At 37.5% G+C, this 27,697-nt stretch overlaps 1 protein-coding gene across 3 annotated transcripts in view; it reads left to right on the top strand.

The window, feature by feature from the left end:
* The window catches only part of cntn5 (contactin 5), a 120,848-nt gene that overhangs the window by 18,299 nt on the left and 74,852 nt on the right, over window positions 1–27,697 (top strand). For 2 of the 3 annotated variants that reach the window (XM_085131036.1, XM_085131034.1), the window contains exon 2: window positions 16,052–16,169. In XM_085131036.1, the coding sequence (XP_084987162.1) occupies window positions 16,115–16,169 (55 nt within the window). In that variant the 5' untranslated portion in view covers window positions 16,052–16,114. Of the gene's footprint in view, window positions 1–1,264; window positions 4,264–16,051; window positions 16,170–27,697 lie in introns of those variants that run through there. The other variant, XM_085131035.1, reaches the window with a different exon arrangement.

The following is a 27,697-nucleotide window of genomic DNA, read 5'->3' as shown; positions in this document are numbered from 1 at the left end:
AACAACAGCACACTGATTGGGAACATTCATGTTGCTTTTGTTAAATTTACACCTTTCTCCATCAACGTGAGATTGAGTTGAAGCTGAGACTGATTAGAGTGGAAAAAATATGCCTTTCTTTAAAAAAAAAAAAAAAAACTACTTCCATTAATTCAATTTCAATTCAGTTTTATTTATACAGTGCCAGATCACAAAAACAGTTGCCTCAAGGCGCTTTATATTGTAGGATAAACCCTACAATGTGTCACTCGATTAGAATTTTTAGTGACAGATTTTTTTCCTTCTAATTTTGCCCTGTATACAGTGGAATCTACAGCAAACAGTGATCTTTTTTAAGTTGAAGATTTAAGATTAATAAACAAGGTTTACTGTCCAGAAATTACAGCTGTTTTTCTAGTCCCCCATTGGCAGAGGCTCAAACGTAAATGGACGGTTGTTTGAATTCAGTGAAGAAGGTAAACGAATGAAACCTCTGGATGTTAGTGCCACATTTATACTTATTGGTAGCTGTTCCCTGGAACTCGCAGTATAACATACATAGAAATGTTGATGCAGTGAAGGAGGCAAAGCAGGTCATCTCTTAATTGGAAGGTTGTTGGTTCGATCCCTGACTGTTCCAGTCTACATCCATGTTTATACAAGACACTAACCCCAAGTTAGGTAACCCCTACAAAGCATAGAATAAAAAGTGTTTATATAACTGGGTGACTGAGGCACGTTGTGAGTACTCAGGTAGAGCTGAAAAGCGTTATATTAGAACCCGATTTACCATATACTGGAGAACTCGGGAATATCAAAAAGACTGAAAGACCACAAAAGACAACTAAAGTTTGTTAAGAAAAACCCCTGCACAACAATTTCACAAGTCAAGAACACTCACTGTCAAGTTCTACAATCTAGAGAGTCCAAAGAAACAGTTTTATAGCAAGGTGAAAACTAGTTTTTACATTAAGAACAAAAAAGTCAGATTAGACTTTGTCAAAAAAAAACATTTAAAAGTACTGCAATCCTGCAAATCTGATCAGGTTACCATGAATAAATAAGCTTACTGCAAAAGCAACCCAAGAGTTTTGCAAAGAGTAACTATAATTTCAGTTACTGAAGACAAAACTGAAGGCAGAAAGACCCACAAACAAGCTGCAACTGCTGCTGGCTGCAGTGACGTGGCCTAGCAGAGCGTCTTTGGGGAAAAAGCAGAATTTGGGGATGTCCATGGGATCTAAACTTCAAGCAGTCATTGACTGCAAGGATTAAAATGCTTTTTTTTAATAATGATATTTATTTAATATTATATAAAATAAAATATGGAATTATTTTATGCATTTAGTGTGTTATATTTCAAACTATCTTTGTCTAATCACTTTTAAACCTCTAAAAATGTCGGTCAGTGGAAAATAAATAGGTGCAACCCCTTGGTTAAAAGCCACATATTCTACCACTTTAAAACATATTAATGTTAGTCTCGTCCGTCCCCAGAATACACAATTGAAGTTTCACATATATTTTTAATATTGCAACAAATAATGATAATGTTATTTTTTCTGAAACATGACTGGTACTGGTTTGCATTTCTAACAGTTCATTTAAGGAAGAACAGCAAGGACCAGCCAAAAGGAACAGTGCTGCTCAAGAGTAGATTACACAGGCCTGAATAAAAAAAAAAGTGTTTATTCTAAATGTGACTGATTGTTTTGCTTTTAAATGTAGCAAATTTCTCAACACGGTTGTTGTTTTAAACATGTGGATAAAGACTTTGTCAGTGTGTCAAAATCCTGATTTCAGCTGTACAGAGTAGCAGCTTGGCAAGTGGCTTGTGTGTTAGCAGTTTTTCCTATGGTTAATGGACTGTGGTAAAGTCCATATTTCATTGTGTTCACAGGATCAGAAAAGAAATATTTATATGACAACAGGTTTAGTGTGAATTCGGCTGTATTAAGGAGAGAAGGAAAGAGCGGAGGAGAGACACAAACAGATGCAAATGAATGAAACAGAAACCCAGCTGAGTTTAGCTGCACTCAAGCACTTAGAATGACATGAAATGAGAGAAACACATACCCCATACTACTATTGGTTATAAACTGGACATTAACATTTTCAAAATTCATTGTTCTCCCTCAGCATTTGATTTCCATCAGACCTAAGAACACTGACGCTAACAGTTATGATTGGTAGCAAATTCTTATTCCTGTGTGGACATGGTTGTTTGAAGTATTCACTACACTTTCAGTTCTTAGACTGATGGAAAAACATGAAAGTGTTAATTTACTAATTTGAAGTCTAAATTTTGAGTATTTTCAGTATAGCTAAAAACTCATCTTTTTAAACTTGCTTTTGGTTGATTTTTATTTTTATGTTTTAGCTTCTGTGAAGCACTTTGTGATTTTTATGTTGAAAGGTGATATATAAATAAACTTTTACTTACTTATTTATTTGCTGTCACTTAACCCTTCTTTGATACACTGATTTTTTTTTTTTTTTAAAATGAAAGGATTTGAGCATCACTAGTGGTCAGTGTTGGGGAGTAACGGAATACATGTACCGCCGTTAAGTATTTAAAATACAAAATATGAGTAACTGTATTCCGTTACAGTTACCGTTTAAAAAGGTGGTCTTTAGAATACAGTTACTTTGTTGAAATAAATGGATTACATGGCGGTACTTTCCTGTTTCATATTGTGGCGGGTCAGGACTGTTTGGGTTTTGTTTGACAGCTATGTTCTGTTGTTCCAGGTGGCAGCGTTACGGTTGCCATGGTTACAGGGTGACGCTCTCTGTTTCCTGGGTGAGAGAGCGCCTTTTTGTTGTTGTGCTAAGCTAATAAGCAGAATGCTACAGGTATAGCTCTAAAGAATGTAGCCTCATGGGCAGTGTAGTCCGTGCTGCAGGGAGAATGGACTGCCATACACGTTATGAGTCTGTGAGCAAGGAGGGAGAAAAAGGAAAAGTACAAGTTGTCATCGAGCAAAAACGGGAGCTGGAAGCATGTAAATATAATAATAACCACTGCAGCCAAGAAGAGTGCCTGATGAGCCCAGCTGTAAGTAAACTATTAAGACTCGACTGTACACCACACCGTGTTCGTGTTTTCCTCCGAAACAATAAGTTCCTTGGAGCAGCCTTTCAACGCCTCTCTCTGTCTCTCACTAGCAAAGTTGACCCAGACAACAAAGTAAAGCTAGTTTTTGGCTACAAGCCTGACACAAACCCGACCTATCAGCCAGAGGTCCCTTTACTACGGTTCGGAGCCGCGAACCTTCAGTAACAGTAATAAATCACAGCAATAGTACATTCAGGTAGTTGTAAAAAGCATGATAATATATTAAGTAATCCAAAGTATTCAGAATACTTGTGAAATGCATAGTGAAATGGAAGTATTCAACTATAGGTAAACCTTCAATATGTTACAAAATACATTTTGGGGCATGTATTCTGTAATGGAATACATTTTAAAAGTAACCTTCCCAACACTGCTAGTGGTATGAGGTGAGCACCTGGACCCTACAGAGGTTGCACAGGTAGTCCAACTCATCCAGGTTTCATTTTGTTTGTTTATTTATTTGGGGCAGGGGCTTCAGTTACTTCAATTACAGCCTCAATTTAAAAATCATAGTGCTTTTTGCTACGAACAGCATCACATCTAACGTGTTTTTACCACACGCTATTATACTCTGCTTAGCACTAATATAGGAAGACCTAAGCAATGAGGAGACTGGACACCTTTTAAGGTCAGCTACCATTAGTTACCTACTTTAGTTTAAGGCTTGAATGTCATAAAAACCTCACAATGCAATGGAATTTTATTCCATTGGAACCTTTAAAGCTGAAATTTAAAATGTAGTTATATCTGGATTGTTTGATTTAAAATCTACTGTAGTGGTGTACAGAGGCAAAAGTAGAAAACTTGTCTTATTCTTCAAATACTTACACACCTAACTGTTAGGGGTGCAACAATACTCTTATCGATATTGAACCGTCCGATACAGTGCTTTAGGTTCGGTATGCATATGTATCGAATAATACAAAATTTTTAATTTATTTGATCAACTTTTCTTCTGACGATGCTGTCTGTGTTGAGCGCTCAGTGGATCTGTGTTCGACTACTCCGCCTAGGCTGCACTGTCAGCGCAGATCCACTGAGCGCAGCACAAGCTAGCAAGACAGAAGCTAAGCTCGTTGCAACATGGCAACTTGAACCTCCCCCACCCTCATTCAGATCTGGCCTTTGGAACTATTTTGATCTTCATGTGACGTATAACCCTGATGGTAAGCGCGTCATGGACAAAAGTAAAACAGTGTGTCGGATGTGCCACGCAATGCTCAATTACATGGGTGGGAACTAGTGCTTTAGCGCAGTTAGCGCGTTATCCGCGGTAGCTCATTAACGGAGATTTGCCGTGTTGTGGCGTTAACGTCATTTCAACGAGATTAACGCTGACAGCACTAGTGGGAACACAACGAATATGACTGCACATTTACTCTGACATCACCCTAGTGCAAAGACAAGTGGAAGCAGACAAAAACAACAAGCACGCATGCTACAAACTTTACCCGAGTCATTTAGACAGCCGTTAGCACATGATTTTCCTTATGGGGACCTGATATGTTTAATATGCTGCTGAGAGTATACCCCAGAAGAAGCTTATAGTATAGCTTTTATTTTGGAAAGAGCCATTTCTCTGTAATAAACTCTCTTTTCCAAAGATGAGTGATTTCTCGATCAAATAGATTTTTTTTTTTTATTACTTTGTTGTTTCAGCAACATTACATTTAAAAACTGTACGTTTGAGTTAAAATATATATTTATAATTTTAATAAATGACAAATTAAAAAAGCATGAACATTTTTTTGTATCGAAAAAATATCGAACCGTGACACCAAAGTATCGAACCGAACCGAACCGTGAATTTTGTGTATCGTTGCACCCCTACTAACTGTATATTAACAAATTCAGTGTCTAATTCAGTTTTGTTTTTTTCTGATGCTGTCATGGTGCACATCAAGACTTGAAACCTGATGTCATGAAGTGACCTTTCTGGATTCATTATCATTCATTCATTCATTATTTAAGCCTTTCTGGAGCCAAACCAGTGAGACTGAAATAATGAATGACAATGCGGGCTCGGATGATGGTATTTTGCATATTGTATCAAAATGAGTCTTATTTTAATGTAGCTCTATGATTCAGGGATTTTCCCCATGTCCCAGTGAAGGCATTGTGGATGCTGTTCATGTGTCAGGAGTAATGTTATGACTATAGCAGCTCCAGGATTTGTCTGTAGATGTCTAACTGTCTGTTCGTTTGTGAACAAGACGGTGATCAGATTTACTTGTTGATGATATTGGTCAGGATTGGCTGATAATAGATGTTATGGTATCAGCATTATAATTTGTATTTGTATCATAATGCAGGAAAAGAATGATAGCGGAGTGTCTATGTGACTGTGGTCTTGATAGTCTTCATCTTAAGTTGCTTACTATTCTAGTTAGTGCAGATACATTTTTAGCAATGTATTCCACAGTCACTCACAACATTAAAATCACAGACTGGTGAATTGTACTATTCTTTTGACAAACCATATATCTTCTTCTTAATACAACTTGTTGGGCTTCATAGCTTTAATGGTAAAAACAGAAGATAAATCAAAATTTTACACTGACTGTGACTCTTGTACAACAAAATCACCAAAAATATGAGTTAAAAATGTCTTTGCTGTGTTTGGCTGTATTTACTTTCAAAATGATCACTATCTGAGGCTTCACTGCTCACTTACCCAAGGCGTGGGGAGTGTGTATGTTTGTTGGCGCAGAGGGGGCATGGTTCCTGTACCATCATGTCATTGGCTGATATCTTTGCTAAGCAGTAGGATACTGTAAAAAAATTTTTTAAAAATCTGCTAAAGTTAGCAACAGTGAGATGAGCTCAAGCATGACGGTCTCTGCTGTAAAAGAGAAGGATGTCAAGTGGGCAAGGTGACCTAGTATCCATTTCAAAAATGCAGGAAAAAAAATCTGATTCCCAGAATAAGCCCCAGAATTGAAAACAAAATACTTACCCAGTAAAAAAAAAAACTAAAACCAAAACCACAAAAAAACTTAACATGAGCACTTAAGCAGCATCAAAAAGAACCCAATCCTTCTAACTGAGTCTCCATCAAGCAACCCACAATCACCCAAAGTTAAGCAGCATGCCCTCTGAAGACACCACAGGATGTCTGCTTGGGTCCTGTGTCCATGCTCTGACTGATCGGATGGGTTATTGCAGGATATGAGGCACTTGCAAAATATTAGGCATCTGCCTAATATTTTATATATGCCTTAAATACTGTTAATGCTCAATAGATTTTGTACCCTAACTGGTTCATACTGACACATTTAGGATTCACTGGTAAACATTCACATACTGTCAACAATATGGGATCAAACATAGAAAGCCTTAAGCTTACTTTATCTAGCAAACACTAGATCCCCATTGTAAATTTGCACAATTCTTTAACTTAATAGTTTTTGCTCTAATTTGCTGTATATAATTATCAAGTTTAATGAGTTTTACATGCTTTTTTCTCTCTTCATTAGCAGAACAGGTTTTGTTTTATTTCACCAAACTTTTTTTTTTTATTCACACTCACCAAAAGGTTAGAATTGGCACATGTAGATGCACTGTTAAATGTTAAATGAGTCACTTATTACACTGCTTCGTGTACTACGTGAGGCAGCTGCAAAAAAAAAAAAAAAAAAATCTTGAAAAATGTTGCTGTTATAATTTGGTGCATGTTCTATAGTAGTGTTTTGCATTAGATTAAGACTTCTGTATGAGTTTATGGTCCTGGTGGAGTTGTGAGTAATATATGCTTTAATAGCTGTCGATGTCGGGGTGCTCCGGTTATAATGAAATAATAATGAATGTAGTTGACATGGAGACTGTGAGATGTTTAATTGATACATTGGTTCACAGTCGGGCGCAAGTAGAACGGGATGGCTTTATTTCTATTGTGGGTGCAGTCAAGGAGTCTGCTTGCCCCTGTTAGAGCAACAGCCTCAGGAAAGGAGAAACTCAGCAAGACTCTGACTGCAATATACTGATAGAATACAGAAAAAATACAGAGCTAAGGTTAAATTTATCAGGAAAAGATGTTTAAATGTAGACCATAACAAAGATCAACCACACCAAGAGAGAAAGCTGGTCAAAAGTAACAAAAACAGGGAGGGTGGACTACCAGCTTTGTCTCAACATGCACTGAAATATAGAGTCTGCCTAGTTGCACCTAAGAACAAGAGGGAAGAGATGAGAAACAAGTGGGGTGGACAAAGAGAAGAGGTACAAAAGGGCATGTAATAGCCACAATGTAGACAACAGTGGTAAAACACTAAAAAACGCAACAGAGCAGAATATGTAAACGTGCAGTTGGCAGGAGGTGTTCTAAAACAACCTGAACACTGACATGGCTCGCAGATTGATTCCTTTTGTTGCATTTGCCACCTGCTTCACCCTTAATAGTGTTATGCATACTGCTTACCTCACCCTGAGGTTCCATGTTATTTCTAAGCAGACATCTCATTGAAACAAGTGGCAGGACCAGGAACTTACCAACTAAGGGGCTCGACAACAGGACAAATAAAACACTGTCTGCCTCAAAGCAATAAAGCAAAAAAGAACCATGCTATAGTTTTGTTTGTTTTTTTAATGCTTTTTTTTTTTTAAACTTCAATCTAGGGGTTTGTTTTCTTAATGCTGCTTACTTTCTAATATAATGCAATTTTGTTCTACTGCACATTATGTGTAGGTCCATAGACACAAATGCAGGCAAAGCAGGTTGCTCAAGGGCACATTCAGTGATATTAGTTGAGGGGATTCATCTGCAATGTATTTAGTATATATTCCAAACATTCCAATTCAGGCACCAAAAATTTAAGTCTAATCAAAAGTTCACTTCTCTAACATTCATCATTATCCGCTCTTGTAAATGGTCCAGCTTATTAGTTGTTTTTAAGAGTTTGCCTCGGCTTTAACGTTTACAAATGTCTTGTCTTGGTCAAAGGAGTGAAACGGTGGCAAGATTAATCCCGGTATTATCATGTTTTAACCTCACCCCCTGCTTTCGGATTAAAACCTCTAGAGTGTGTAACGAGAGTTCTTTTAAAGAGCTTAGTAGTTTGTCTTGGCTGAAATACAAATATATTTCTAAGCAGTGTTTTCTGTTATACTTATCTAGATTTATTTTACCACAGCAAGTGCATGAATATGAACATGTAAAAGAGATAATTTTGCTGAAACATATCTAACTCCAAATTTTTCTGTACATATTATATACTTTTAAGTCCTGTAATGTAGTATCAGAAGAGGAACCAGGATGCATATGGACAACAGATTAATAAATGGGTGAATAAAATACAACTGAGTCATTCGGCTTTTATTATTAAGCTTGTTTTAGTCTGTTTTTGGAGTTGCTTCCAGACCTCTTATAGGAAGAAGATTGTCACTGTCTGCTGTGTGGCAGGCAGGATGAGGACCCAAAAGCAGGGCTCGGAACACAGAAGGGTAAACTAAAGATGGCAGCTTTATTGCTGGAGAACCTCAGTATTTGTACAGGAAACTAGATACATTAAACTCAAACCACAGAACCTAGAACTAGGAAATACTGGGGGTAGGAAGGACACACAGACAGCACATGGGAGTGGTACGACGTGACAACAGATAGAGGAAAACACAGGGCTTAATACACCAGGGAGTAACAAGGGGATGGGAAACAGGAGGGAAGCACAGCTGGGGCTAATCTGACATAATGAGATAAGGAAACAAAGCAGAATACGCTGACATAGGACACAGACTGTCAAAATAAAACAGGAAGCATGAGGCATTCACAAGGACGTGGACTTGACACTGAGACAGACTGGAGAGACAGAGGGAACGTGGAGACAAGAGTGACTAGATGTAGAGCAGGGGTGGGCAACTCCAGGCCTCGAGGGCCGGTGTCCCTGCAGGTTTTAGATGTCCTTGAACCAACACAGCTGATTTAAATGGCTAAATTAGCTCCTTACCATGTCCTAAAGTTCTCCAGAGGCCTGGTAACAAACTAATCATGTGATTCAGGTGTGTTGACCCAAGGTGAGATCTAAAACCTGCAGGACACCGGCCCTCGGGCCCTGGAATTGCCCACCCCTGATGTGGGACACGGGAAAGTACAGCGTAGACATGGGAACCGAGAATAAACACAGGCTAAGAACCATGGTTATGGTAAATCAAATAAATAATGACCTAATCTTACCTTTCATACATTTCCCACTCCAAATCACAATGTGTACATGTAATGTTACAATAAGGTTCAGCATCATCATTCTTTGATAATTACAGGAGCAAATGAATATGAGTATGAGTATGATCAGTTCAGTCCACTAAATATGAGCAAAAGTCTTGCTCATATTTATAAAGTTGTAAAAACTTTATAAAGTGGTCTTAATTTTTAAAAAATAGTTCTACAGGCTTTCTGAAGGTCTTTCAAAGTCTTTCTTTGGACACTGACTACTTTTTGATCACTTGCAGTCCGGTCCTTACACTTGACTACATTCAAAATAATGTTAAGCTACTTAGCACTGACCTATGAATCATTCAAGAATTACAGTAAAAGGCACCTAACTCAAGGCATGAACCACTGTTGTCTCTACACAAAACAGCCAATATAGCAAGCAACCAATTGTAAATCATATAGTTTACTTTTACCTTGCTACTAGCAACATTATTCAAAAACACATTATTGGTTCCCATTTCTTTAGTTGAATCTAAGAAAAATGGGATGGGTGTAAAATAGTATTTTTGCTACAGATTACAGAAAACATACACAAGTATTTTTGTACCTAGCAGCTCTTTGATTCTATTAGCTATTAGCTGAAAACTTGGCATGTTGTGCAGTATGTCCTTAAAAAGTCTGAGGAAACTGGACGAGTAAAGGACAAAAGAAAGTGTTTTTAAAGAAAGATCAATAGCAGATGAATAGGATCTGGAGGTCTTGTCCTTTAAACTGAGGAAAATAGCTTAACTGAGACCTGACAAAGGACCTGCCTGAGAGATACATGTGACCCTAAAGTTGATCTTCCTTCCGTTCACTGAAGCCCCATCAGACATGGTCTCACTGGAAGGGTTCCCTGTCTTATGAAAAACTAAATTATGAACTAAATTTGAATCAAATATTTAATTAACAATATCTTCAACATGTAGAAATGAGGTCAGAAAAGCGGTTGAGTGAAGAAGAAAAGGAGTAAAGGAGTGGAGGCTCTGTCATGTCACACACACACACACACACACACACACACACACACACACACACACACATAATGAACACTCTCAGTCATGGATTGGACTCCCCAGAGCCCAGACCTCAACATTATTGAAACATTGCGGGATCATCTTGATAAAGAGCTGAACAAAAGGCAAAAGGAGCTTTGGGATATCTTTTAAGAAAGCAAGAACAATTGTGTTCTTGTTCTTGAGTTTTGTTGAAGAATAAAGGGGGCCATGCCAAATACTGACTTTGAAGCCTGTTAGAACTGTGCAAAAAAAAGCCGTTATATACTTTTTTATTCATTAAATCTTTGCACTTATTTCCCATTTTCCTTGAAAAATATAAAATAATAAAGGGTGGCTCAAGACTTTTGCATAGTGCTGTATATAATATATAGACACCAAGTGTTTATATGACAGTATCCAAATGAGTGAGCAAGTGCAGCAGAGATGAGCATCATAGACTTGTGAAGTGGCTTCACTCATCACCTCTCAAACATATTTTTAGCATGATTATAGTCAGATGTTTGCAGAGTAGCAGGCAGATGTTTGTGGCTGCCAGTGTCCTGAGTATTTGTGCTTCTGCTGTTGGTATATTCTACTGATGCAGATGCTACTGGATACTACAGCTACAATTTGCTTTGTATATGTACAAAAGATCCAACACCATGTTGCCTAGTTGTTTTATTACTTTATTTATTCAGCGTGTTGACAGACAGAGAGTAAGATGACAAGTTACGCACTGCTTTTTGCAGGGCTGGAGAATGTATCTGATTGCATACATCTGTTAAATTTCAGCAAATAAACATTTTGTGTGTGTGTGTGTGTGTGTGTGTGTGTGTGTGTGTGTGTGTGTGTATTTGAATGTGTTCCTATCAGTGACAAATGCTGTAATATACTATAGTGGCACTGATTACATTTCTGGTCTCAGCATTTGGTACACTTACCTTTCCTGATCCACAAAATGTATGCTAATTGAAACAGGTGACAAGGTGAGGCAAGGGAGCGTGAAAATGATCATTACAACCACAATCTGGATATCTGTGGTAGCACATTTGCCATCATGGCTTTCATTTTCCTGTATGACTCAATATTTGTTGTGCTAATACCTTTGTTAAAAAATACAAAGGTTACATCCAAGACATCATTGTTTTCAAGCATGAATAGAAACATGTCCAAGTTGTTGAATAATCCATAGCAAATTGATGAATTTCAGGGGGGGGGCTTAATATTTCTGGTGACAAAAAAACTACAAGCATACAACAACAACAGGTCCCGTCAAAATACATAAGTGTCACGCTACATTGTAATTGAGTCATCATAATTTATTCCATTTTTAGAAGGCTGTCAGAAGCATCTAAATTATGTGCTTGTCCTTCATTGTCTAAAATTCCACAATATCCTGCAATAAGCAGTTAATGAGAATATAGCTACCTGGGGAATGTTTTCAGGCAATGTTTGCGACTGGTGTTGTTCAGACTCAGCCTGACAAACAATGTCTGCACATATTTAATGGAATACGTCTTGTGAAAACACAAAGTAGAAGCATCACAATGAGGACTGTCAGCGGACATTGTTGTAACCTCTGCACCACCTCATTAATGCTCCTCTAGCTAAGCTGTGATCGGCTGGACAGAAGTGTCGCAGGATTCAGCTCCACAGCCCCCTAATGTATATAAATGAAAAGTTGCAGGCTACTGTGGAGTACTGAATATTCACTCTTTTTGTAGATCACTTTGTCATGTAGAAAACAAAATATTTGTTTTTTAGTAAAATACAAACTCTTAGAATTCTTCAGCATATGATCAGAGTGGCTAAATAAAATCTTTGAGTAAAATTAAGCATACATTAATTTTATGCTTGTGAATTATTTACTTTTTTTGAGCGCAGTTTCTGGTTGTACAATATCCATTGTATTGGCTTGTGAATCAAAGGCTATCTAAAATTGTTTTTCTCCCATGTGAAATTTACAGTTGACTGGAAAATGAAAGCTGATTCAACAAATGGCATGTCTGGCAGAATTTCGTGAAACACAGAGCAGTTGAGTTGGTTAAACCTTAGGTTGTCCAACTACCAACACACTTTACTTGATACATACAAAAAGGACCCGTGATCTCTTAAAATGACAAATACCTGACAAAAAATATATGTATTGACATTCCACTTCCTGTTAATCACAGGTCACAGGTGATGCTAAATACTGTAGATTTCTTTAAAGAACCCTATTCATTCATTAGTATATTTTGATGCCTAAACTAAAGTGATGATCTTTATTTCGTCCCGCAAATATGAATAAGCCATTTATATCTGACTTACAGCAGAACCAGGAAACATTTTAGCTTATATTGCACTTATTGAAGGATTACACTTCAAACTCATTGTGCTATCAGACAGCTGCCTAATCAGAGTCTAAGCCTAGATAAATGTGCTCTGCTGGAATTTAAAACTGGGACATTTATAAAAATGTCCTTCTCATATACTCATACTCTTTAGTTTCTCTGGTACAACATACCAAATATCCCGCTACAGCAATATTATGTCTCCCTCATAAGACATCAGCGCTTTAAGAAATCTTTTAAAATAGGCCATGATGACGTGCTAGCTCTACTCTACTAAATTCTATTAAGGACAAATGAACAACAACTCACACAAGCAATTAAAAAAAATGTAAACAGTTTTCTACTGCAACTGAAAACATAAGATAAAATGACCAGAGACACGTCCTCTCAGCCACAGTAAGATTCCCAGCCATCATCATACAGCAGAAGCTGTCCTATTGAAAGTACACGGGTTTGAGGAAAAGCAACCCAGTGTCTCTCATCAGCTTAAGTGTGCAGTGGACTGATGTGAATTTTACTCCTCAGTGACTCTCACTACAACTGAAGCAGTTTCAGGGCTCACATACCAGACAAGCTATAGCATGAATAGTATTCAAAGGCACCGCACCTTTTTCTAGTAGAATTACTGCACTATATTTTAAATAGTCTTATTACACTACCTGCAAATGTAAGTGTACGCAGTGTGAAATGGTGTGGGATATGAAGTTTACTTAAGACTGCTACTAAGGCAACCTGATACAGAGTATCGTCTTTTTTTCCTCTAATATCCACAAAAAAGAAAGACACTTCTGGTTTCACTTATCACCTGGGGAGTAAGGTGGGAGTAGTTCAGTCCAACGCGTGTCCAGGAGTTTGTGTGTCAATGAGAAACTGCTCGGCTGTCTTAGGTGATTTTCTGTGTTTTAATGTATGCAGAATCCTTCTGCTCATGTTCTCTTACGCTGCTTTTGTATGATCTATTTTTACTCCCTTGTATTCATGTGAGATGCACAAAAGGTCAGAGTGAGGTGAAGGAGGGTGAACACTTTTTTTCCAAAAAGAAGAGAAATTTTCAACAGCCTGTGCAGACAACTGTCTAGACAGCATACAATCAGCTATTTAATTTATTATTATTTTTTATATTACCAAGCGTGGAAAGAAATAAGAAATGGCTAAGAAATAGGAACATAAAAACATATTCCTCATTTTGAGTTTGACATTTTTTTTTCACCTGTAAAGAAAAGAAAAAACTTTACAGGTGCCTTATTTATAGGGAAGCTAGCTGATTGTGTGCAGTGAACAAGCTGCAGACAAAAAAAACCCTGCATATATTACAAGTAAGAATAATCTGTTTACCTTGCTTTCTTCTTTCTCTTTTATTTCCTTATGTTTTTCTCTCTTTCTCTCTCTAAATAACAGCCTAATTTCTGTGTTACTAATTATTTAACCCAGCAGTACTGCTGCTGCATTGTGCATTGCAGGGGAGGGAATGAGGTGAAGCAAAGACAAGGACGGATAAATAATGAATGTGACATAACTTCTGGATCTGGACATGCTTCCCTCAACCCTCAGAGCTGTCTGTGCAGCTGTGTTAATGATCTAAATGACACAGACTTAAATAAAGATAAGAGACACTGTCACTGAGATAAAAGTGGAAAAGAGCAAAATAAAAAAATATATTTTAAATGAATGCACTCCTGTCAGATAACTGGAGAAATACCACTTTTTAATATAGAGATTATTGACAATGAGCATGAATAACAAGGTCAGCAAACCTTATTCTTTTCAAAGCACAGGCACACAAAAACTGTATATTATGCAATATATATCCTGTTAGCACTGTAGACTCATCCGTAAGTTGAGGTGCAGTGGATATTTTATTAGTGTTTGCTACTGTGATCATGTTTTACGCTTAACTTATAACTGATGGTACTGAATGGAAAAAAAATGACTTTTGTGCAGGAATGAAACATACTCCAGTATTTTTATTTTATTTTTTTATGTTTACTGGTTTGCTGAACCACGAATGTTTATTTGTTAAAAAAAATGCATTGGGAATGATATTTTAATAAATCCAGCAAAGCAAGCACTAAGTTTGAACAAGTCTACAGGAGATAACCTTCATGTCACTCCTCATGCAACTATACCACCATTAGTCCAAGACTGGGTTTGTAATTAAAATTTAATTTTCCATTACCACTTTGGCTTCCAACAATTATAAAAACAAGATAACTGAGATTAAACAATTATTGTGTCACATCCCATAATGCAGTAATGCCCCAGTTTGCTCTGCATTATCAATCTATTGTTTGAATATTCACCCACTGAAAAGAGAAAGGTGAGCTTGGGCTTTTACCGTCTTAAGGTAGGTCAGATTTACTCTACTGACGATGTGTTTTGGAGTAGTAAAACGCTCAGTACGAGAGGAACCGCTGGTTCAGACGTTAAGTGGATGTGCTTGGATGAGAAGCCAATGGTGCGAAGCTACCATCTGTGGAATTATGACTCAATGGCTGTAAGTCATAATCCTGGCTAGATGTGATGATATCATAGTGCCATGAAAAGTTGGTGCAGAGAGCTGTTCACAATGCAGCTGGGGCAAAGCGCTGGATGATGGTCAGCTCTCTGCTGTGTTGCGTCACCTGTTTGTGGAGAATCTGGTGTTAAATCACCTGCAGATGACACAATTATTACTATTCACATATTATTGTGTATTTTAGTTAGAAGATTAAAATAGATTTAGCTGGTCTTTGAATTTTGTGTATAAGAATTGGTTTATAAGGTTTGTTTTGTTAACAAAAAAGCCTCTTTTCTCTCTAATATAATAAGCTAAATACAGTTGAAAATAATTACAGACTTATAAAACGCGCTCCTATTAAGCGTTAAGCAAAGGAGTTAAGTAAAAGGCGCATGTAGTGCTTTCAAAGAGTCCTTTATATATTGTAGCTGCAAAACATTCTTTATCGTGAAATTTCAAGGATGTTGTTGCTATTCACAAACTATTCACACTGTGTAACTGCAGCATGCATTTGTCACTTCAGTAGCCAAGTTGGTGTCAGTCAATATCTGATTACATGATGCATGTTGGATTTTTCTCAGTACAAGATGTACAGCAGTTCTGTGGTATAATGGGAATTTAATAGCCGTGATAGACTGCATGCAATTAGAGAGGGTGTGAAGAGCCCAGGATGGGATAGTAGTCTTGCCCACTGTATAAATTTTGCATCAAATTATGGAGTGGGAGCAATCTTGTCATGTGTAACCCCCCTGAAGTCCAGATTGTGTGGTGTGAAACATCCCTGTGATCACGTGATAAGAAAATAAATGCACACTCTATTCAGTGAGATTTTCACAGGGATTTTTGATTGACAGCTGTTGTGTTCTACAGGGTGCTTCTGGTTGTATGTGATAAACAGAGGTACATCCTCCCACCAACTGATTTGTTTCCTAATGTTTGTAGGCGCAGCTTTAATGAAGAAGCAGACCTGCTAACATTCTTGCAGAAGGGACCTCTTCAACAAGTATGGGGTCACCATGGAAACCATTCCTCCTCCTGTCTGTCATCAGTGGCCTTTCAGGTAAGAAATTCAAGAGCTAGTGTTTAGAGACTATTAAAGAGACTATTAAGAAAAGATGTACAGAATAATTTAAAGTATTAATATTGAAAAATAAAATTATACAGTAATATCTAAAATGATAACTTGCCGGGGATAAATGTGCCACATGTAGGAGAATTTATTTATTCATTAATTTATCGGTGTCAAATATGGGGGATATTTATTTCACTTTCACATCTTTAAAAAGACACGTTTTGTATTTAAATCCAAGAAGTTATGTGCCAGGTTCTTCTTGGTTTCTAAAGGAGATAACATTGGGAACACCTTTGCACACCTTCTGTGGTTGCTGTACAAAGTAATTACTCATTACCAAGTTTTTATTTATACATACCTTTCTACCTAATTAATAAAGAAAGAATAAAAGTAAATTTACGTAACACGAATGTATATCCAAGTACCTTTAAAGTATCAGGCAAGCTTAACTGGCTCAGTAGTAATTAGTTTCAACATACCAGTGCTCCGCTTTATCTGTCTGGTATCCATTATCTTCCCATGCTACATCTTCACCAGTGTGTTTAGCAGTGAGCGCAAAATTTCAAGTTACGGATCAAGCGACTCCCTCTGTCAGTCTAGAACATGGATTTGCCGGTCTAATGGATTCTGCCCTTTTAACAGTTCTTTCAACCCACCAGAGAAGGGTTTGTGCACTCTGGGCCTTTCTCTGAGCTTCATTTATGGAAGTCAGAGAAGCTGCACTGACCTCACTGGTCTGCTTGTTAAACCATAATAATAAATGGAAACAACTGTTTCTTGAGTTTTAAACATTGTCTCTTGGGGCTGTTTGCTTCTGAATAAATTGTGGGCATACAAAGGAACAGAGCAAGATATAATTTATTTTTAGCTGCCAAAAAAATTATTTAACTTGTATAGAAGTGACATGAAGCAACAAAGAAAACCCCCCCACAAATCTTTCTTTTCACTTTTCTCATTTTATGGTTCTAATGAAAATTGCTCATCCTGTATAAAACAACCATTGTTGTTCAGGCAACTATTCCTGATTCAGTATCGTGTGTTGTTAGCCCACATTTGCCACAGACAGAATTTAGGGTGGGCCACTCAGATATATTAATGGTCAATTTGGTGACAAATTCAAAAATGTCTAGCTCCAACCCACTTCCTCTCATTTTCCCACCAACGGGCTGGCTGGACAAGTTGCCTCTGTGATGGTCCTTGATATCACTCAGCTCCCTCTCCAGAGAGCCTTTAATCTTGTGGTCAGACAGACTCCCACTCCACTGTCTTGGACTGATTATATTTCTTGGTTAATGATTTTTCACAGGGTACTTTTTAAGTATTTGCATAGGAGCACTAAATATAATTCTGTGGGGGGAAAAAACGTTTGAATTATTATTCAATAAAAAAAATTTAACATTAAAATTCATTTCTTGGGACTGTCACATAGGAAATTTCTTTTATACCTTTGATTGTTGCCCACTTTTTTGCATTCATTAGATTGTGAATATATTTTATTTTATATATTGACATAAATCTATTACACATGGTTTTTTGTAGACAGTACAGTTTGTACCACAGAATGCCAATTATCCACAGTGCTGCATTAACATTACAGCAAACCAGACCTTTACCACAATTTGAAAATGTTAACATCCCTGCAACTACTGTATGCTGTTCAAGAAAGCCAAAGTGTGGGCTCCCAAACCTCTGCTACTGGTATTAGCAAGGAAGCTGCCTAACAAGCCTCCAGTGGTAATGTGAGCTTGAACTCCATCAGCTGACAGGCCTGAGCTTGTATTTCAAAAGCACCATAAGGTTTGATGTAGTCTAATCATAAGCATTTTGAACTGCTGTCTGTAAACTGTAATCATTGCTTCCCCAGGGATTTTGTAAAAGCAATGCATACTGTGGGAATGTGTGAAGGAGATGGTAAAGCTGATGACTGACAATTTTGAGTTAGTTTTTAATCAAGCTGTTTTTCGTCACAAAGTGTCCAATTTTCAACTTTTAAATGCAATGCTTTTACAATACTTTTGAATCCCATTTAAAACCTTTGAAAACAATGGTCTCAGTAAATTCACAAGAAGAATCACTGCAAAGTGCAGTGACTATTGAAAGCTTTTCAGCTCAACATGAGCACTTAAGAAATTTCTCATAAATGGCTTGTGTGTCTCTATGTGGGTGTCTCTTTGCTTTATGTGCGATAACAGAACAGGCCACAGCTGCTATAGAAGATTCTGATTTTTCAAACATGAATAGAGAAATAGGAAAACTGCTTGGAGAGTCAACAGACTGGTTCACTAAGGTCTACTATGGGACTTAACAATGAACCGAATCTTATAGTAGTAGTAGTACATTTGGCACAAATTCCCAATGAAAACAATACTACAAGGTATTGGTGTATGTATGAAGGTGGTAAGAAGATATCAGTACTAACAGAAATTCCACTATTAAGTAACTGTGACTTGGACTTTTTCAAATTAGCTGACAGGAAGTTACTGTGGAAAAGAGAAGAGTTTTTAGTAATTCTTTTTCTGTTTGTCAAGACTTCAACAATTTATCAAGTTTATGAACAGGGACTTAGCGGCTTGTGTAGTTAATTTGTTTCAGTTGAGCCAATTCTGTCCATTGATTTTCGATCTCAGGATTTGGTTTCCTGGTTCCTTAGATGTGTACAGTTGACAGAATTTGCTCTGCTTGCTCATTATGGGTGTCTCATCTCAGTACTACTACAATGACTTCTGTTGTCTTCCTGCTTTGTAAACTAGCTTCCTTTCAGAAAAAAAGAATGCAAGGTTGTTTCTCCTTCTGGATTATAGGTGAACATATGTTCACATATACTGTTAGGTACAACAAACTCAAGTATTTAAATATATATTTTTGCTATATTATTTTTAACTTGGTATTTTTTGCACTACACATATAGCGACATAGAAAGAAGGAAATACAAAGAATGTCATCAATTCTCCTACACTGATGACTGCAGTATTCACTGAACATATCTATGCAATTCAGCTGAAAATTGGATACAGGAAATGCAGTCTGTGTTTCTTTCTTGTGTGATTTAGTTGAATGACAATGCCAGGAGATTTATCACAGTGTAAACAAAAGTATTTTATGATTGCATACAAATCTAAAAATAAGACACCTACTGTTGTGCATGTGCATATTTTTCATTTTCTTTAACCTTTATTTAACAGCATGATATGACTTTAGATTAAATTGTCTTTTGCATGTGTGTATAGGCTACAATAGGCAGCAATACTATCAACAGAGTGGTAGTGCACGCACACACACACACACACACACACACACACACACACACACACGAATAGAAACATCTAAATTACAGAAAACACATATGCCAAATACAAATAGAGAAAAATACAAAAACAACCAAAATGTATGAATTATAGCATCTGTAAAGCATAAACCAGTAAACACATTGTCTTGAGCCAAAATATGGGGGTAGTAATATTGAGTCAAGACATTGTTTTGCAACCTGAATAACATCCTAAAATCACGAATTCAGTTTGTGAGACCAGCTCCATTTAGTTGGGGACTCCAGGAGGACAGAGCTTTAACTCAGAATACCCAAATCCAAATATTTGGGGCAGATATTGTTGTTTGACAATGACAAGTTTTTAAATTTGTTTGCCTTCATTCTTCTTAATCCAAACTTTTCAAGGGACTTCTTTTCATCATTCATCCATCCATACATTAACACAAATTTTTGTCTTGAAGGTAGCTGAAATGAATAGAGTCCAATTGTTGCAAATTTGTTGCAAATTGTTGTTACCTGAAAACTGTGATACCACAAATAGTTTGGCTCATAATGACGTTGAAGTTGAATCTTCCATATGTGGACTCTGAGGAAGAGCTGTTCAATTTATACAACACGTATTTGACTAATGTTGTAATGTATATATATATATATATATATATATATATATATATGGAGAGAGAGAGTTGTAGTTCTCCACTTTAGTCAGAACAGCACTGCGACAACTATCAGAGATGTGTCACATTTTAGTAAGAGTGCCACACTTCAAACTGGTTTTCAATATTATCAGCAGTAGGAGCCGTGAGCAGCTGTTCCCACGGGTGTGATGCTGTCTTTGTCTAGTATAATACTTTTGACACAATGGTTTGTATAATGGATTTTTGACCCACTGTTCTCCATGAGAACAGAAAATACTCAGTTTGAAGACAGTAGTTGCTCCATTCTATTTTACTTTCCCCTGTGCCTCTCTTCGTTGTCCAGTCCTTTTATTCTGTAGATATTTAAATCACATAGAAGGGAGAGGGCACTAACAAAGTGGGTTGGGCAGGCATAATGTCTGAAGCCATTTTTTTTTCTTTTTTTTCCACCTCAGTCCACCAGTGATTGAAATATAATATTTCTTGGAGTGTTAAGTGTGGAATGGTAATTCAGCTTTTCCTTGGTTAACTCAGAGGTATCTCAATATTAAAAGTGGGTTGCAGGGAATATAGATGTGTAGTGCCGTATAAGTGATGCATGAAGTAATTTTCACCAAGGGCAAAAGAGTCAAATGACAGAAATATGGCTGTGTGTGGGGAAACGAATGAGTATTTGCATGCTGTACACAGAGCCGGACCATGCAATGAATATATATTGCTGTAATTGTATACCTTGAAAAATAAACTTTAAAATATGGAGTTGTTATAAAAAGTGACACCCCCATGCCATAACTGCATCTCCCACTAGCCTAGCATTCCAATAATCCAAAAGTCATGGTCTGTTAGTCAGTGTACAGGAAAAGCAGTCATCAGTAATCACAAACTTGTGCTAACCTGGTACATTTAAACCGTGTTGAGTACAAGGAATGTGGATGTCATGTTCCTGTGTTTCCTGTACATTATTTGATCAGTTTAAAATGTTTCAAGATTAATTAATTTCAACATGTTGGACTTCACCATCACACCTTGAACATGTTGTTTTAACTTACTTGTGTTTCCTATTTGTTAATTCCTCTTTTATTTTCAATGTCTCTTGTGCTTTGTATTTCATTTCATTTCCACCTATGTTTCCTTACACTAGCTGTGTTCACTTCTTGTGTATATATATATAATGGTGTCTTTCCCTTAGTTTGTGTCACAGTGTCTGTTTTTGCTCCTTGTGTCATCCCTGCCCGAATCGTCGAGTCCTATATGAACCTTGCTATTTGTATTTTCGGATTTTCCATCAGTTTGAATAAAAGTGTTTCCAGTTTGTTCGATTGTCTACAGAGTCTGCATTTTAAGTTCTGCAAATGCGTGACAGTGGAGTCTATTTTTGGTCCAACCATCAGGATAAAGAAAACGTATAACCTCTGACTTTTTCTCTTTTTTTTTGTCGGATTATTATGCATCGTCAATATGAATTTTATGTTAAGAAAAAAAAAGGAACAAGTACAAGCAGCATACTGAATTTACTCCCACACTTTCCATCAGGAGGTATGACACATTAATACCATAAATCATACAGTACCATTGCGGATTCATTGTTACTGTGGCAAGGTTGAAGCAACTCATACAATCCCCATCGTACGCCAAGGATCATGAAAAAAGACTGGGTTTTAGTAAGTAGTCCACTGTGATATGAGGTGAAGTGAGGTTGCATATGATGTATGGATTGTTCTATCTGTAATGATATTCCACTGAATAAATGGTCTCAAGCATAATCAGCTTCAGTCAATATAATCTTCCTATGAAGGTCTTCATTAATCTTACAGGCTATGGCTAATCATGTCCATCTACTTGAGCACCCACGAATGTCTCACCTACTTACTGTATGTTATTCTAATTAATTTTTCACACCATTGTCCAGAGGCTGCCGACAAAGCCCCACAAGATTTGCATATATTGTGCCCTGCACAGTGTCAGCCCAACAGCCTAATACAAGTGGATAGGTTTTCAGTGTTTCCCCAGTGTTTGTTTCTCCAGATCTCACCTCTGTTAACTCGAAACGTGTCATCCTCCTTTAGCCTCACCTTCACCTCTGTTGTTGTTTTGTTTGCACGTTAAGTCCCTTGTCTCAAATCCATGTACGTGTCCTTTGTAGGCATACTGCATAATAATTTAGAGTAGCTTATTACAGAAAGGTGATCTCCATTAAAGTAAACGTACAGTCTAGTAGTTTAAAACACACGTCATAATAAAGACAAGGTAACAGGAATGTTTGACTTTTTGTTCTTTGTTCAAGTATAGAATGGCTGTGAATGGCCTCCTTTGTTGATGTTATCATGAAGGTGGTGTTAAGACCTGAAACGATCACCGATGGCATTGCTCTGGAGCTCCCTGAAATACAGCAGGTGCAGGCCTTTCAGCAACAATGAGTGTGACTGATTTTGCACTCACTGAAAGATAGGGATCAGCAGGATCTGCAAGGGTCATTGCTTTTATCAGATGAAGGTGACAGCTGACAAGTGCAAGTGCCCATTGGCTTCAGCAGTCAAACAAATAAAAAAAGTTATTTGTCTGACTGCTGTATTTGTCAGGATTTAGGAATGCTATTTTTCCTGAGAAAAGACAGTGATACGTTTTATAACCTCTACCAAACATTGTGTCAATTAAAGCATACATGCAGTTTGTACAACATCCCTTTAATGTTATGTTATGTTTATTATAATAGTAACTTTTTGTTTGTCTGCTTGTCTGGTACCCAGTGTTGGGGAGTAACGGAATACATGTACCGCCGTTACGTATTTAAAATACAAAATATGAGTAACTGTATTCCGTTACAGTTACCGTTTGTTGAAATAAATGGATTACACAGCGGTACTTTCCTGTTTCATATTGTGGTGGGTCAGGATTGTTTGGGTTTTGCTTGACAGCTATGATCTGGTGTTCCAGGTGGCAGCGTTACGGTTGCCATGGTTACAGGGTGATGCTCTCTCTGCGTGTTTTCTGGGTGAGAGAGTGCCTTTTTGTTGTTGTTGTGCTAAGCTAATAGGCAGAATGCTACAGGCATAGCTCTAAAGAATGTAGCCTCATGGGCAGTGTAGTCAGTGCTGCAGGGAGAATGGACTGCCATACCCGTTATGTGTCTGTGGGCGCAAATACGGAGAAAAATGAGAGTGGAAAAGTAGGAGTTATCATCGAGCAAAAACGGGAGCTAGAAGCATGTAAATATAATAATAACCACTGCAGCCAAGAAAAGTGCCTGAGGAGCCCAGTTGTAAGTAAGCTATTAAGACTCGACTGTACACAGTGTTCCTGTTTTCCTCCGAAACAATAAGTTCCGTTGGAGCAGCGTTTCAACGCCTCTCTCTGTCTCTCGCAAGCAAGGTTGACCCAGACAACAAAGTAAAGCTAGTTTTCGGCTACTAGCCAGTGTTGCCAACTTAGCGACTTTGTCGCTATATTTAGCGAGTTTTCAGACCTAAAAAAAGACGTGAAAGCGCATATTGCTTCTACTCTCAACAAGCAGCGGGTGCTGTAACGCAGTCAGTTCTTCTTTTACTGTTATGCTGTTTTGTGGATCAGGTTTAAAACTACTTATAAACACACACACACACACACACACACACAGTAACTCCACCAGAGTGCCTATTTCGGGTCACTTTTGCCGGTCCAAGCCCGGGTAAAGGAGCAGGGTTGGAATTGTGTCATTACAAAAAACAATAATTGCTAAAAGAAATTTAATTTGTAGTTCTAAATAAATTCTAACTGCATTTAGGACGTTTTTTGCTCACTTTGTCTCTTCCACGATGTTATTTCTCTCTCCAGCAGCGTAGGTTACAATTACATTAGCATGACCAATTATGCAAATTAGGTGATGACGTCATTTAGCGACTTCTAGCGACTTTTAGGACAACCAATAGCGATTTTCCTTACTGAGGAGTTGGCAACACTGCTACTAGCCCGACACAGAACCCTACGTATTAGCCAGAGGTCCCTTTACTACGGTTCGGAGCCGCGGACCTTCAGTAACAGTAATAAATCACACAGCAATAGTACATTCACGTAGTTGTAAAAAGCATGATAATATATTAAGTAATCCAAAGTATTCAGAATACGTTACTCTCATTAAGTAACATAACGGAATACGTTACAGAATACATTTTGGGGCATGTATTCTGTAATCTGTAATGGAATACATTTTAAAAGTAACCTTCCCAACACTGCTGGTACCTAGGATACCAGTGTATAATTTTGCATAGTTTTTCCAAACAAGCCAGGGAGCATACATGTCTCTGTTAAAATCAAATATGTATAGTTTTATTTTAGTAGCAGCATCAAGATATCTGGTTATAGGCTCTGCTTTTTTCTGGTTAAAAATTCCTTGGTGGTGCCAGAGGTCAGACAAAAAGGGCTGCACTGCTTCAAGCTGACAGGAAGGCAACAGTAACTCAAATAACAACTTGTTGTCCAAGATATGCAGAAGATCATTTTTGAATGCACAACACATCCTACCTTGAAGCAATGACTGTAGAGCAGATCAGCTATAGGAGGAGAAGACTGCACAGGGTGCCACACAGCCAAGAACAGAAAACTGAGGCCACAGTTCATAAGGAACCACCAAAATGTGACAATTCAAGATTGATAAAATGTTTTCCGGTCGGATGAGTCTCGATTTCTGCTGCGGTATTTGGATGGTAGGGTCACAATGTGGCATAAAAAACATAAAAACACAGATCCATTCTGCCGTGTGTCAACACTTCAGGTTGGTGATGGTGCTGTAGCGAGTATATTTTCTTGGTATACTTTAGGCCCCTTTGTACAAATTGAGCATTATTTATATCCCACAGCCTACCTGAGTGTTGTTGCTGACCGTGTGCATCCCTTTATAACTACAATGTACTCATGCTCTGATGGCTGTTTCCTGAAGGATAAAGCAGCATGCCCCAAAGCTCAAGTAATCTGAGAACGACAATATATATAATAGCATCTTGTTAGATGTGGTTGAATAGGAGTTTCACACTATAGGAGTACAGCAAACAAATCTGCATTAACTGCATTATGCTATTATGTTGATATGGACTAAAATCTCATAGGAATGTTTCAGCACCTTTTATATATAATATAATACCTAAAGAGTGGCTTGTGAGTGTATATCTTTTTTATGAAGTCGGTGGAAATAATAAATAATATTTGGATGGCTGTTACAATATAAATTCATTGAAATGACAGTAGCTTAATCACCACTGTTGTTATGTACTTTACAGGCACTGCAGCTTTACTATTGCATTAAGTGGTAAAGCTGTGTTAGTAATTCACAGTATTTTATTGTACCGTCTTGAACCCCTGGCATAATGAGCAACAACTATGTACTAAGCTCAGGTGTGTCTGCATTACTCATCCATAATGGGTGAAACTATGCTGTTCGTGTGTGACTTAGAACTAGTTTACTGATATGAAGGAGAAAAAGGCTTCATCACTGCTTCTTAGGGCCTCTAAACACCAGATGCATAAAATCCATGCCAGTTGAGTTGAAAATATTTTTCTTACTCATCTACTCTTAATGCAACCGTTCACACCAACCATGTAATTTAACTGGTCAAATTTGTAACATTTATTTATTTTTTTAAATCAAGCTCAATTTTTCAGATTTTTTTAGATCTTGGGGGGGATCTGACTAAACAGATCGGACAAATCAGATCACTGAATTTCTGTGGATGTGTAGTGAATACACAATGAGATGGAAATAGTAAAATATTAGTCTTTCACGTCAGACACAGCGAGATGCTGATCCGGGTCAATCGGCTCTCTGAAATGATTTCTCTGCCTTTTCAGATGTGATCTCAGCCCTGCCAACAAGACCTCAAAATGCCCTACTTACATCCTGCAGTATGTACAAAAGCGTGATACAGTTTCAACTCCTGGATCAAACTACGAAATTCTCCCTACTGCTGCCTTCTCGTGAGAATTGGATGAACCAGAATCTCAGTTTCTTAGTTTTATTGTTAAGAAAAATCAGAACCAGCTCATCATGCCTCTATGTTGACGTAATTTTTTTCATAATGCATTTTTTTGATGACTAATTCGTCACAAAAATGCAACGCGTTCAGTGTCTACATACGTTACACGGCAAATTTCGATTTGGAAATTCGTTTGGGTTTTTTTTCACAGTGCATTCAGTGTGTAACAGTCTCATGCTTGATTCTGCAGGGAATATTTACATCCCAACTCACGTTACCTAAATCATGTAACCAGAAACTCCTTATATCCCTACACTGCAACCTTCCATGATATTCAAAGTCATTGTGGTATGCCTCAACCAAACTGGTAGTACATACAGACATTTCTTGGGAGATGCACTCCAAGTTACACAGAAGGTTGTGGCATTGGGTTAAAACGGGGTTCCCGTTATGGCGAAAGTTACGATGTAGATCTGACGCAGAAGTATAATTCACGTCTATATATGTATTGTAAAAGCTATTAAAACAATTAATAATACAATTAAACCCATAAAAGCAATGACAAGTATTATATTGTTTCACAAAGGTCAAGATAGGATATAAAAAATGCTTTATTTATTCCAACGGTTAGGAAATTACTGTGTTACAGTTATTTAGCTACACAGTAGCTTGTGCCGTTGATTTAACAAAAGTCGCACACAGGATACCCCAAATTCACAAAGCCACCAATCCAAAAGTTTTTCAGAAAATCCTTCAAAAATACCTAGTAACCAGTTTCTTTAGCTTGTCTCAACCTGACTGTCAGGAATTATGACTGTTTTACTGGTTTATTACTTTAGGGACACCAAGGTACATCAAGTATAATATAGGGCGGGGTATCGTCACTGATTTCTAGAATCGATTCGATTCCGATTCACAAGGTCCCGAATCGATTTGATCCACGATTCGATTCGATTCGATTCGATTTAAATCTGGGAAATTTTGCCTCAGACAGTCAGAAATATTATAATTCAGATCAGTACATTTACATATTTTTGTATCTATAAAAAGGAAGCTGACACTCGCAAGACATTATCAAAGGTGTGAGCATCACAGCAGATGCCTTTGTGTCAAAGCAGCTGAAGATAAAACACAGAAAAACATGAAGGTGATTTTCCTGGCCTGGGATTTTATAAAAATATTCTGCAGTGCATCAAAAATGAAAGAAAACCATTAATCAACACATGAACATTACCTCTGAAGTTACAGCGGTTTTATTACAGACACGGCTAAGCGTTTTGCATTTTGCATAATTTTAAAAAGTTTACATTTGTTCAGTAGCCTATTCAACAGCAGAAACTAGGTTTTCTTTTTGGAAGTAAGTAAAAGGCAAAAAACAGCGGCTGACAGCGCTGTAAACAATGGTAGACTTGTGCGTAACAAGCAAGCGAATAATGCAGAAAACAGATTTTTAGACGGGAAACTGTTCTTGAAGTACAGAGAGAGCGAGAGAGAGAGAGAGAGAGCTGTGCATGAAGTGTGATTTTATCGAGGTGGAAGCAAAACAGCAAAAGTCAGAGGGAATTCATGACGATGTTTTTGTGAAGCGTAGTTTGGATCTTCTTTTGCTGCTGGTTCGGTCAATATTGTTTGGAGAGAGATAAAACTAACAGCTTTAGAATCACCGCCAAA

This window comes from Neolamprologus multifasciatus, chromosome 14, assembly GCF_963576455.1.
Source record: "Neolamprologus multifasciatus chromosome 14, fNeoMul1.2, whole genome shotgun sequence".
Taxonomy (NCBI): Eukaryota; Metazoa; Chordata; class Actinopteri; order Cichliformes; family Cichlidae; genus Neolamprologus; species Neolamprologus multifasciatus.
This window is presented reverse-complemented; position numbering and strand designations above follow the sequence as displayed.